At 34.7% G+C, this 14,049-nt stretch overlaps 1 protein-coding gene, 1 long non-coding RNA gene and 1 pseudogene across 3 annotated transcripts in view; 1 reads left to right on the forward strand and 2 right to left on the reverse strand.

Moving 5' to 3' along the window:
• Window positions 1–137: 137 nt before the first annotated feature.
• On the reverse strand, window positions 138–4,447 carry LOC139814134 (cytochrome P450 6k1-like; annotated as a pseudogene).
• A 1,852-nt stretch (window positions 4,448–6,299) lies between these two features.
• Window positions 6,300–14,049, forward strand: part of LOC139814702 (uncharacterized) — a 40,424-nt gene continuing 32,674 nt past the window's right edge. Inside the window, exons 1-2 of the long non-coding RNA XR_011732523.1 lie at window positions 6,300–6,777; window positions 7,033–7,080. This is a non-coding gene — a long non-coding RNA (uncharacterized lncRNA). The remainder of the gene's footprint in view (window positions 6,778–7,032; window positions 7,081–14,049) is intronic.
• LOC139814266 (cytochrome P450 6k1-like) lies at window positions 9,681–13,988 on the reverse strand. Of its 2 annotated transcripts, XM_071780402.1 has the most exons (7): window positions 13,792–13,988; window positions 13,098–13,164; window positions 12,023–12,560; window positions 11,435–11,800; window positions 11,049–11,233; window positions 10,521–10,812; window positions 9,681–9,977 (listed from the first exon to the last, which is right to left on the reverse strand). In XM_071780402.1, exons 3-7 carry the CDS (start codon window positions 12,546–12,548, stop codon window positions 9,802–9,804), a joined length of 1,545 nt encoding a protein of 514 aa, XP_071636503.1. In that variant the 5' UTR covers window positions 12,549–12,560; window positions 13,098–13,164; window positions 13,792–13,988; the 3' UTR covers window positions 9,681–9,801. The 2 variants fall into 2 exon arrangements, with proteins under 2 accessions (XP_071636503.1, XP_071636504.1); XM_071780403.1 differs by having other exon boundaries at window positions 13,098–13,988.

The raw sequence follows: 14,049 nt of genomic DNA on the forward strand, positions 1-14,049 counted from the left end.
TATTTCAGATTTAACGTTGGCATAGTTGTAGAGCTATGATTTTAAAGAGAGAGAGAGTTGAGTAAACTCCAAGAGTTGAAATAAATTTTCGACTGTCATTCTGCGACAACCTGGGCACATTGAAATAAGAACTGAAATTTTTTGTGTTAAAAATTATTTCTCGATTTATTTTTGCAGATTAGTCTAGAAATGGAAAAGTTTTAATATATTAAAATTTTAAAAATGTGATTATACCACTTTGTTATCAAAAATACTTTGCCAAATCTTAATTAGCAGCAGTATTAATTTTTCGCATATTGAGATATATTACACCATTTAACGGTGTTGTCAAGCTTGTTGCCGGATCAGCTATCATCGGTATCATAGTCTTTTCGCACGGTGTCACTTCATATTTACTCAAGATTTTAATGAGCGTTAGCTTTATCACTAAAAGCCCGAAGCGATTGCCTGCAAAATGCATAATAATGTAATATAACTTATCACATTATTTTAACAAAAAATAATTTGTGATTTTACTTTTTTATTTCATAACTTTTCAATTAAAACTGTCAATTCTATAATTATATTTTCTATAATTAAATTTGATTTCCTATACACACCTATACACACATGTGGGCCTTCTCCGAATGGGAAATAAACGCATGGCGGTCTGTTACGTTTGTTCTCCTCATTGAATCGCTCCGGATCGAACTTATGAGGCTCGGGGAAATATTCTGGATCATAGTGTAGGCCAAGCATCGGGATGTAAACTGGCGTGCCCTTCTCGAGTACGAGATTAGAGTTCGGTACTTCGTAAGTCTGCATTGTCATGCGATTCAGAAATCCTAGTGACGGATACTTTCTCAAAGTTTCCGATACCACCATATCCAGATAAGATAGCGACTTGATCTAGTAAATAAGTATTTATCGGAGATTTGATAAGTTCAAAAACTTGTTCAGAAATAAAATCGATAGACGAAAGAAGTATTTGGTTCGGTAAAAGTGTCACCTATATTTGTGTAGCGTTTATCACAAAAATTATTTGACGGAGCAGCATACTTGCATACCATGTCGTATGTGATTTCTCCGTCGGAATCGTCGAGCGCCTCGAGTATTTCTTTTCTTAGTGTACTTTGAATTTCAAGTTGCAATGCGAGTTCGTACAACGTGAAAGCAATCGGTATTGTGGAACTATCGAAACCACCTGAGAAGAAACTGGCCGCTTGTGCCATGAGATCATCTCCATCGAATTCTAAAATTTAATTAATCTGTTAGAGTTTGAAGACTTTTGATACTTACTACAATTAAATTCGTATATCGTGATTATTGATCAAACTTGTCGGTTACTCTGATGTTGTTATCGCAAGCCGTTATATTACACATCTTTAATTATTCTTATATATATACTATGTAAATATAATTATTTCGCTTACTGAAGCCTTCAATCTCTTCATCGCTACTGTTCTTTTTGATCTCGATCAGAATATCGATGAGGTCGTATCTCTTCTCGCCAGATTCCATGCGCCTAGTGATTGTCTCCGAGAAAATTTTGCGCAGAAAGATCGTGGTCTCCTTACCAAACGATTTCAGATTAGCCATACGAGATATATCCGGAAGGAAGAACATTGCGAGCATTTCCCAGCCGCGCACGTAATTATTTTTCAAACTCATTTTGCCATATATGCGGAAATCGGTGTTTGGATCTTTGAACGTGTTCACGTCGAGTCCAAAAGCAGTAATGCAGATCACATCCATAGTTAATGTGGAACTCACATCCCTTACGTCCATTATTTGTCCCTTACCTGCCGGCAATGTCATCGCAGTTAATTAAATCTGTTTAGCTGTAGATATACTCTGATTCTCGCATTTTTATTATCACGAGCAAACATCTTCGTGTGTACAATAACATAAAATATTTTAATATCACAAAAACTTTACAGATGATTGTGGTTATAGTCACAAACTTCATCTTTTTTCTATATTTTTTATTTCATGAATGTTCAATATATATGTATATATGCTCCAACTTACCATTCAATTTTAATGAGTCAAGATATTCATCCAAATGCTTCCCGCATTCTAGCATCAGGCCAAACATTTTCTTCAATCTACTGGATGTGAAGAAAGGTGTCAATTTCGTTCTTATAATTTTCGATCAATACGATCATTTAGATTGCCCGTGCCGTATCGATCGAAGAAAATATTACAGTCTTTTATCAAGACGTGCTTAATGAGTTCGTGATCGCGAAGCAACAAGAAGGGCTTGTCAAAAATGTAGAAACCTATATAAGGTTCGCCCTTCGCTCGCTCGTAGAGATCTTTTAGGAAATACGCCGGGGCTTTCTGTAGAAGTAGATATTCCATAAAATTGCCCACGAAAGGTGTAGGTGGTATTTCCAGAACGCCTCGTTTTTGCCAGTACTTGAAATTGCGAGTCATGTAAAGGTAAGCGATTATAATGAGAATTGTAAGAATGATTATGCCATCCAGGGTCCAGTACTCCGTTATGAGCGCCATTTCGCAGCTTCTCTATAATAAAAATATTTTTGTTGTATTTGTATAATTAAAGAGAATGTAATATTTTTATAATTTACGAGATTGAAAAGACATTAGTATATCATTGAGAAAATAATGGTTAATCGTAAAAAATATGTGCTCATAACGACAGTTGCGCAGGTATACCTATATACCCTATGGCAAAAAAACTGCGTAACAACAATATAACAAATATGATAACGAAACTGTTGTTAAGAGTTACAAAATAAGCCTACTGGTATATGGTTGAGTAATTTATATCTTTATTTACATCATTGCATTAAATTATGATAACGAGCAGTGCTCTTTTGCTACTTGTAGTACTTTTTTAGTATTAAATAGTGTTAAGACTTATATATGAATCAGAGAAGAGACTTATGTAACCAAATTATATAACAAAATTTAATACAACAGTTTTAAAAATTAAATTTTAATTAATCTCCTAGTTTCAAAGTCTGATAATTTTGCTGCGTTTTTTCACATATACAGAAAGAATGATCAAATCAACACTGATATATTTGTACATACTCAGCAATATATAATCTTGAAATGATATATTATATTGCGTTAAATGCAGAAAACTGGCTCGAATAAAGTCATTTATATAGTTAAGGCCGGGTTGTTCCACCTTTCGATAAATCTCGGCTTACTCGACAGATTACTACCTATAGGATAAATCTTACCGGGTAGTTTACCAGCTATTTAGTGAGCGTTGTTCCACGGTTATTAATCCAATACAAATTTTATATTATCATATTCGTTAAATAAATCTGGACGTGGACGAACTGTATATTGCTTGCGAAGCACCACTATATATATTTCTTCATCAGATTCTTCGTTATCATCTTCGTCACCATAAAGAAATTGATTTTCGCATAATCCTGGTTCCATTTTCGATACCGTCCGATACCGTCCGTTCGATAATATCCAAATTCTTTATCGCAAAATATTAATATACAAATGCGTGAAACGTCAGATACACCAGCGCTGCGCATCTTCCGCTGACGGGGTATGATTTCTAATCCCACTACGCATTTATCTGTCAGATAAGTCTTACACGGTACCCAAAGTACCGTGTAATTTATCTGTCGATAGTGGCCAGTTATCAGGAAGTTAAATTTTACCGAGAAATGGAACAACGCTCTACCAGACATTTATCCATCAGATAAGTTACCAGATAGTTTATCTGAAAGTGGAACAACCGGCCCTTAATAAAGTTTTATACAATTCAACCAAGAAAAAGAAGTTGAAATAAAAAGTTGAAATAAAAAGTTGTTTTAATTAATCATTGTCTAAATTATTTCGATTCGTTTTATGAATCACAATATACATATATGACGATTAATTAAAACACATAATACATACATATACGTTGAATAAAAACGCGAATTTATGAGTTCTGAGATATTTAAGTCTTATGTTCAGATCGTAATTATAATGAGTACTCGGCTTTTCTCCTCAAATTAATTGATCAATTATTTAAAAACAGAAATATTCAAGTGATATAGCATAATGTGATAGGATTAAGCGTATTTTAGCTGAACGACGTAATCCATTCCAGTTTAACGACAAAGATATTATTATAATTATTAATTATTGTTTTTACTAAAATTACAAATGATCACCGTGAGTTTACTGATATTGTTTACACGAAAAAGTAACACAAGACCTAAAAATAAATTTACAAAAATAATTACTAGTTAATTACGGTCATTTTATACAAAAAAAATTATATTTATAAACTATGTTGCAACGACGATTAACTATATAGGGAGAATTATCTAAAACTATAATATTTCTTATGACCAAAAAGAAATTACTACTAATAATTCCAAAAACCAACGGAACAATAAAAATAAAGGCAAAAGACTCACGACCTCCAATTTTTAAAAAGTGCTCGTAAATATCACATGCAATGTTTTTAAAACGAGCTATTTCGTACATCCGACTAACACGATAGGAGCAACTTACACTATAAAAAAGAATATTCCACTCAATTTATTAAACAAGATATAAGCTTTGTGATAACTTACCTGTGTGACTTCTACTTCTAGCCCCGGTCTCCCCTACTGCTCTGACGCACTAAATATATGTAACGTTCTTAAAGCCTGAAGATATATTACGCAATCTCTTTGTTGTAATAATTAAGTACGCATGCTCATTTCTCTCTCTACTGAAAACGAAGTTGCTTGTTACTAAAGCCCCGGACACACACTTTTTCGTAACAGTAACAGTAAAGTTTCGACCACGCGCGTTGCTCGATTTGAGAACGTACGGCTGTACGTGTTACGAAAAAGTGTGTGTCCGGGCCCTAATTGTTACTAATTGCTTGTCCGTCTTGATAAAATAAAAATAAGTTATTTTTAAAAAGACTTCTCGTTATATAAAAATTTTTGAAATGTAACATATATACCACATATACGGAGAAAACATTTATTGGCGCGTAAACGTAAAAACAATATTTAAATTTTTATATTATAATTAATATTATAAATAAAAATGTAGAAAAATTATTAAACGTTATTGAGAATTAACGCATAATTAACCAATTTCCTAGTGTGTTATCGATTTATGGTGTAATAAACATGAACACGCTAGTATTAACATTGCAGAAAACAAGTTTAAAGTTAAAACTAAGTCTTGTGTGCCTGCTCTATTTGACATTTATAATTTTATATTTATAATTGCAATTCTTGTGCGCGCTGTTGCCGCCGCACAGTCGGGCGACACCTCGAACGCAATTGGCTCGTAAGTCGAGCCCCCGGATCTGGCCAATCACGTCCCGCCGCTCCGCGCCGCCGACGCGGCGGATCGATACGGCGCGCGGCGGCGTACTAGGCACCGTGCCACCAGTGCGTCCGCACTAGCCGCGCGACGGTTGAACTAAAATTGCGTGTCTCGATAATCGGCGTGTTTTCGGCGTTGATTCTGACGATGAGCGGACTTGCCAGTTGCTGCCGTCGACGCTCGAAGTACTGTTACCTGCGTGAGTGACTCAGCTATCATTCTCCCGAGGAATTTCGCACGGGTAGGAGAAGTGATTGTGCTCCGGGAGCGAGCTTGTCACCGTGCTTCGTGCTGATTTCGGAACGCACTCGTTTCAGTGATTGGCATCCCTGCTTCCTCGTTTCGCGGGCCGCGGGAATAATTGCTACGCGAGTACGCGCCGTGTGTGTTCAACAATTTACGAGTGTATAAGAGGTGTCTGTCGGAATAATGAATAACGTGTCGCGCGAATCGCTCACTCGAGACGTCGAGGCGAAGATATGTGAACGGCAATTGTGAACGATGTGCAGTTTCGCTGTGACATTCGCGGGTGATAGTCGCTCGTCCCGCCATGTCTGGACTCGCGAATCGCGAATGTGCGCATTCATTTATCTCGCGTCGTGCTTCGAACGCTGTGTGCCGGAATTGTCGTGTCATGTGATTTATCTCCGATTCTCTCCGTAGGGAAAAAGAGGGCTGAGTGACAGTGTCGTATCGAGTGATTCGAGTAACGGAACGCCGTGATACATCGCGCTCGTTTCGTGAATGCTTCGTAATCTCCGTGTACATCTCGCGTCGCGTAAATTAGCGGCCGGCAGTCACGATTCTTCGTCGTGCATATTAATAATGCGGTTATACTTTCGCGAGATTTACGAATTTGATACCGTACGTGCTGTGAGTGTGATATTTAATTTCAATCAAGTGCGTGCCTTTGTTAACCGTCCGCTCGACTTGCAGTATCGCGCCAAGTTGCCGACACCTTGGAAAAAACATTTCGTCGCACGACGCGAGCACGCGGCGTCGCGACTCCTTCAAATTTGCACGAAAAATTGTTACCTAGCTGCTTTTGTATTACAGAGTAAAGATATACTTCCTTCCCACGGGTACGACCTTGGCGAGGTGGGAAGGCTCAGTACTCAGTACGAGGATTTTATCCAAGCAAAACTCTTGTTCTGCTTGGATAAGAATCCAAAGACGGGGAAGCTAACGTACCCTCGCGTCCGCCGATTTAATTGAATAAACGAACCGCAGCCGGTTCGTCGCGTTTGCTTCGGGAGTGCCGTTCAAGTAATCGGACTAAAGGACTTTTTTAAACGGGAGTGCCGTACAGTATCGCGCGAGAAAGACTTTTAATGAAATTAGTCCGCGCGCGATTGTAGTTTATTATCCGCGAGTGTTTCTCGCGAGTGTCCTGTGCGGTGAGAGGAGGAAGCCTGACGTCCTGAGAGGAGGAGGAGGTCTGAGAGAGACATCGGGCACCGACGGAGCAACCTTGGGGTGAGTATCATTTCTCATCATTAATAATTATTTTCCATTTATTTAGATTGTTTTATCTCGATAATTTAAAAATAATTAGAAAAAGAGAAATTATCTAAAATTTTACTCTTGTAAAGATCTTTTTCGGTAAATAGATAATTGTATTAGTAAATATTTTTATTGAAAGACAAATTAAAGGCACGTAAGAATTATCTTTTGAAATATTGATCATTTTTAACGCTTCTTTAATTTGAATTTTATGTTTGTATGTTACAGTATCGTAGCTACATGAATAACTCCGCCTGTTGCGCATCGGGTTAATTGGTAAGTCAGAATTTTTTTTTTTACTTAGGCAACGAATCTACGATTAATCAAAGACAGAGCAAATATATCTCGGTACATGTCGAATTTATCTGGGATGTTAATGTTATCTCAGTCAAATTTTTCCCCATTTAATCTAATATGTTTTAAACTTTTAAAGCTAGAGGGTAGTCTCTAATATTTTGGCAAACAAGGGAACTTATTCGCAAAACTGTAAATTCTGATTTTAATAAAACTCTCCATGCAAAAAATTTTAATTTTTAATAAAATTATTTTATAAATTATTTTTCTAAATTGTTATTAAATAATGTTGTTATATGTTGAATAGAGTTGAATAAAGTTTTTACCATATAACTTTCATATGAAACATTGGTAAATGTTTAGTATAACGCTCTCCTTTCCGATTTTCTTAAAACTTTGTAAAATTGTTTATTTCTGTGTGTAAAAAACATTCTGAGAAGGAAAATTGTCGCTCAGGTCTCGTTTTTTTTAAATTTAATTTCAAAGTTTTGATGTCGGTAAGGTAGGAAAATGATAATTACGTTTTTAAAGTACTGCGCAACTTCATTTGAAGGTCACGTGACAACTGTCTGCTAATTAAATACAAAATATCTGCTTAAAACATGTGTGTGCCCTGCTTTAACAAAAATCCGAGCGAAAATCATAACTTTTATAAAGCAGTGGATACACACGTGTGTGCCCTGTTTTAACGAAAATCACAACTTCTATAAAGCAAGGCATACATACGTGTGTGTGTGTGTGTGTGTGTGCCCTGCTTTAACGAAAATTACAACTTCTATAAAATAGGGCATACACACGTGTGTGTGCGTGCCCTGCTTTAACGAAAATCACAACTTCTATAAAGCAGGGCATACACACGTGTGTTTGTGCCCTGCTTTAACGAAAATCACAACTTCTATAAAGCAGGACATACACACGTGTGTGTGTGCCCTGCTTTAACGAAAATCACAACTTCTATAAAGCAGGGGATACACACGTGTGTTTGTGCTCTGCTTTAACAAAAATCACAACTTCTATAAAGCAGGGCATACTCACGTGTGTTTGTGCCTTGCTTTAACGAAAATCACAACTTCTATAAAGCAGGACATACACACGTGTGTGTGTGCCCTGCTTTAACAAAAATCACAACTTCTATAAAGCAGGGCATACACACGTGTGTGTGTGTGCAGTGCTTTAACGAAAATCACAATTTATCAATTTATCAATTTATAAATTTTGGTACAGTTTTCATTTATCATTCACGTACAGTATTTCACAACCATAAAATTTTAACCTAAATGGCACCGTTAATGAGTATGCGGACAACTTAAGGGGATGCTGGAGCCGTCTGTTTTACCGGCATTTTTTGTCGGCACGTAGCGTCGTATTAATTTGACAGAATTAAAAATCCTTCTCCAGAATTGCAGTACATACATTAATGATTCGGGGGAACTCCGATTTTATATAGAAAACAAGAAAAAATTACGGAAGTACAGATTTCCTTATCCTACTTTTATCCCAATATGGCGTCTCGAGTTGCGGCGAGCTGTCAGCTCGTCACAAGATGTATTTCATATAAGAGATATACCATTGGTACGAACGCGAAAACAAGTTCCCCCGAATTGCACAACAAGAAAAACATCGATAAACCCTCCAAATCAAGATTTGGAAGCGTAATATAAAAGTATAATGTCGATGTGCATCGTGCGTATGTGTGCGTGCAATGTAGCGTGCTATCCTTGTCTATATCTTTGTCTATACAAGGACAGATATAGTCGGTGAGCACTTCTTTATCGATGCTGATTGAGTTCGGCTACGGCTCCAACATCCCCTTAATTGTGAATATAGTAACAAATAAAGTTGCGCAGTATTTAAAAAACGTAAATAATCATTTTCCTACCTTACCGACATCAAAACTTTGAAATTAAATTTAAAAAAAAACGAGACCTGAGCGACGATTTTCCTTCTCAGAATGTTTTTTACACACAGAAATAAACAATTTTACAAAGTTGTAAGAAAATCGAAGGGGAGAGCGTTATACTAAACATTTACCGAAACATTTGTTAATATCATGAATACTTTTCGAGATATATCAAGAAAAGCAAACTGCCGCTCTTTATATATGAGAGGTGGTTTTACTTTAAGCATTTTTAGTCCACAACGGAAGATTTCTAAATTTATGTCTTTACCTCCTCTATATGTGTGGAAAGTTTAATTAAAATCAGAATTTTGAGGGTTCTCGAGATTTCCTTGCAAGTTAGTTGCGATGCTCCTTAACCCAAGAACGTGCACGTGGGCCACGTGGGGTGATTTTAAACACCCCAGTTTCGAAAAAGCTGAAGCTTATGTCACAGTAAGTCTTTATCGATTCAGTTTCTTTATCGATTGAAAAACCGTATCTATCTTTCATTCGAAGGTTCCGAAACTTAATCCATATAATAAAAAGAATTTAGCACCTGTACTTGCAATTCAAATGAAAAACTTAGAGAATTTTTGCTTTGAAATACGATCCGAGTTATTAATTTCCAGTGTTCGTTATTAATATCGTACATTGGTTAATTTTAAAAATTATTTTAGAGCGAAAAGAGAACAGAATATCCAGCACAACATATTTATTTTTATTAATTTTTACATTTGATTACAGATTTCTTACGAAAACGCTGCTTAAATCCTTAAAATGATAAAAGTACATACTTTTCGTCTAAAAAAGTATTCCGTCAAGTTTTAAATAGCATTGGTATTAATTTTTCGGACATTGAGGTATAATATACCGTTTAACGGCAATGTCATGGGTTCTTTTGGATCAATTTTTACAGAAGTTTTCTCGCACGATTTCACTTCATATTTGCTCAAGATTATAAGCAGTGTTAACTTTATTTGTAAAAGCCCGAAGCGTCGACCTACAAAACATATAACAATATAATATTCTATATTATTTTAACGAAGAAGAACTGAAGAACTGTATACTTTTATCTTAATATATAAAAAGCTTATATTAAAATTTATTATAAATAAATAAAGGTTAAATCTCTCTTGAATATAAAATACAGTAATAAGAGATGTAGATTTCAATTGATTTGACTGTCAGGTAATACTGTGCAATATTTTAAATCTATGATTATGACTAATTATAAATTAATTCACTTTCTTGAACATTGACTAAATAAAATTCACTTGTCTCTTTTGTTCTGAAATTAAGGCAACGGTCACGTTGTTTGGAAACCGGCATCTATACTTTCTGCACATGTTATATTACTGCTATGGACTACGGTTCCAACTGCATTCTTAATTGTATACACTGGAGAGAGTCCAATTATGTGACCGAAACGTTTGTCAAATTATTTATATACTACATATTAAAAACTCTGTAATTATCGCTTAAACAACAGCGTCAGCTCTCATTTACAGCTTATTATATTGTATATTAAAATTTATTTTCTTACCTATACACTCATGTGGGCCTTCTCCGAATGGGAAATAGACGCATGACGGTCTGTTACGTTTATTCTCCTCGTTAAATCGCTCCGGATCGAATATATTAGGACTGGGGAAATATTCCGGATCATAGTGTAGGCCAAGTATCGAGATGTAAACCGGTGTACCCTTCTCAATTACAAAATCGTACTCCGGCACTTTATAATTTTTCGTAGCCATGCGATTTAGGAACCCCAATGGCGGGTACAGTCTCAAAGTTTCTGAGATCACCATATCGAGATACGGTAATGACGTTTGTATCTGGTAATAATAAACAATGCATAAAAATAATTTTGTATTTAAATTAGAATTGCACATAGTCAAATTTTAAGGTTTTCTCTTAATTTTTAGTTCACTTTCTCTGACTTAAAATATATTTTCTTTGCATTATAAATCATAAATATGTATAAAATTATATTAAAAAATATATATTACTAAAAATAATTCATAAAAGTGAAAAATTTATGAGAGGAAAATAGTGGATGATAGTCACATACCATGTCATATGTAATTTTTCCATTAGATTTCTCGAGTGCTTTGAGAAGTTCTTTTCGCAGAGTTTTTTGAATCTCAGGTTGAACCGCGAGTTGATACAACGCGAAGGCCGTAGTCGTTGAGCAGGTTTCAAAACCAAATAAGAAAAAACTAGCTGCTTGTGCCAATAGATCATCGTCATCGAATGCTGAAATTTAATACATCTTTAGAGTTTTGAAGGCTTTTGATACCTGCCGCGATTAAATTTGATTATCATGATTATTGATCGGACTTTTGACGGTTACTCTGATTTTGTCATCGTAAGCCGTTATGTTACACATCTTTATTTATACTTATATAAAAACTTATATATAAGTATAAATAAAGTAAACGTAATTATTTCACTTACTAAAGTCTTCAATCCTTTCTTCATAACTACTGTTCCTCTTGAGCTCGATCAGTATATCGATGAGATCGTTTCTCTTCTCGCCAGATTTCATGCGCCTCGTCATTGTATGCCAGAAAATTTTACGTAGAAGATCGGTGGTCTCGTTTTGAAACACTTTTAGTTTACCCATACTAGTTGCATGTGGAAGAAAGAACATGTGGAGCATCTTATAGCCGCGGTTATATTTATCTTTTAACATTATTTTGCCCAGTTTGCTGAAATTTGGATCTTTGAACATGTTCGCATCGAGTCCATAAGCAGTGCTCCAGATTACATCCATGTTTAATTTTGAACTTACATCCATTACATCTATTATTTGTCCATTACCTGCCGGCAATGTCATCAGTTGATTAAATCTGTTTAGCTTGTAGATATTATACTGATATTCGCATTTTTATTATCACGGGCAAACATCTTTATGCGTAGAACAACATAAATTGTTTTAACACCACAAACATTTTACAGATGATTGTGATTATAGTCACAATCTTTTCCTCCTTTCTAAATTGTCTAATTTCACGACTTGTTCAATAGAATCCTCGGACTTACCATGCAATTTCAGTGAGTCAATATATTTATTTAAATGCTTCCCGCATTCTAGCATCAGAGCAAACATTTTCTCCAGTGTACTGTTATTAAAAAATGGCATCAATTTCGTTTTTAATTTCATCCAACTTGGATTTTTGATGAAGAAGAGATTGGCGTAACCAACACGATCCTTTGGATCGGCCGAAGAGTACCGATCGCAGAAATAATGAAAGTCTGTTATCAAGACGTGATTAATGATTTCGCGATTGCGTAGCAACAAGAAGGGTACGTCAGAAATGTAGAAACCTATATAAGGTTTACTATTATCCTTCGCTCGATCGTAGAGTTCCTTTAGAAAGTATGACGGAGCTTTCTCTCGATTTAAGCATTCCTTAAAATTACCGTCGAAAATTGTTGGTGTTATTTCCAGAACGCCTCGTTTTTCCCAGTATTTAAAATTGCCAGTCATGAGAAAGTAATAGCTTATAATGAGAATTGTTACAATTATTGTGCCATCTAGGATCCAATAGTCCGTCATGAATGCCATTTCGCAGCTTCTCTATAAAAATATTTTTCTTACATTTGTATAAAAATAGAGGACGTTATATTTTAATATTTTAGGAGATTGAAGAGATATTAGTATCACTAACTTAAAATATAATGATTAATCGGTATTTAAGACATTAAGAAAAAAAGGCTTTTGGGAACTCTAGAAATATAGGCAATTGTTATTTAACAAAGACACAAATCATGCTTTCTAGACATCTGTTGTAACATGATTGTTTGATTCTAGTTCTTTTAAAGTTCTGTTTTGTTAACGCGATATTTGTAATTTAATTTTCCGCGGAATTTGATTTAGTTTCCATGTGTTTCAACTACGTATCTGATTCTAAGAATATTAACGAGTAACAAAAAAATATAGACTTGAGAATCTAACTCAGTTAGTTGTGCGTAAGTTAATGTTATGTAGCGTGAGTTAACATTTAATTAATAATTTAATACAAATTGCAGCCTTATAAATAAAAAAAAGATCGAAGGAATTAACTAATAAATATTAATTCTTAGGGTGTTATGTGATAATGTGTAATCTACTTACAGTCAACAATCACTAGTGTTTGAGTTCGATACGAGACAATGCTTTCTGTCTAAGATCAGCGCAACGACTGAAGGTTTAGCCTCGATTACAAGGTGAAAATGGTACCAACTTCAATATTATGAAGTATATGTATAAAAGAAAAATGCTTGTCAATAAATAAAACAAGAAAATAAATAAGAACAAATAGAAAATGTTAGTTATATGGAAGTCTCTCGGTGAATAATCATTACAATGACACACCTAATGTGTCCTCTTGTAGGTTATTGCTATTATTTTGTCTTTTAATGTAAAACATTTCAGAGATACTTTTTTTAATGTAAAATTTTTTAATATATATGATTTTAATATTATTATTATCTCAGATAAATTTGTGTCCATTTGATCTATGTTTTAAAACTACAAGGATAGTTAATTTAAAATAATAGTCTAATATTTTGGCTAACGAAAATATTTCGCGAAACTGTAAATTCTGATTTTAATAAAACTCTACATTCAAAAAAAAATATTTTTTAATTTTTAATAAACTTCTTTTTTAAATTATTTTTTCAAAATATTATTATTTAATTGTTGAATAGCGTTTTTACCATATAACTTTTGTGTAAAATATTTTTTTATATTTCAAATATTTTTCGTGCTTTCACTCTTTAAAGCGTTTTTAGGCCGCACCAGAAGATTTCTAAATTCATCTTCTTACCTTCTCTATATGTATGGAAAGTTTCATTAAAATCAGAATTTGAGGGTTCTCGAGGTTTCCTTGTGAGTTGGTTGCGATGCTCCTTAACCCAAGAACGTGCACGTGGGCCACGTGGGGTGATTTTAAACACCCCAGTGTCGAAAAGGTGAAGCTTATGTCACAGCAAGTTTCTTTATCGATCGAAAATCCGTATCTACCCTTCATTCGAAGGTTCCGAGACCTAATCCATATAATAAAAAGAATTTAGGACCTGTACTT

This window comes from Temnothorax longispinosus, chromosome 6, assembly GCF_030848805.1.
Source record: "Temnothorax longispinosus isolate EJ_2023e chromosome 6, Tlon_JGU_v1, whole genome shotgun sequence".
Taxonomy (NCBI): Eukaryota; Metazoa; Arthropoda; class Insecta; order Hymenoptera; family Formicidae; genus Temnothorax; species Temnothorax longispinosus.

Excerpts from the sequence above, each read along its gene's own strand:
- LOC139814266 (XM_071780402.1), bottom strand. The coding sequence starts at position 12,548 with ATGGCATTCATGACGGACTATTGGATCCTAGATGGCACAATAATTGTA. Across the intron at positions 11,234-11,434 it reads AGAAAGGATTGAAGACTTTA|CATTCGATGACGATGATCTA; the intron begins GTAAGTGAAATA and ends ATTAAATTTCAG. Across the intron at positions 10,813-11,048 it reads GAAAAATTACATATGACATG|ATACAAACGTCATTACCGTA; the intron begins GTATGTGACTAT and ends TATTATTACCAG.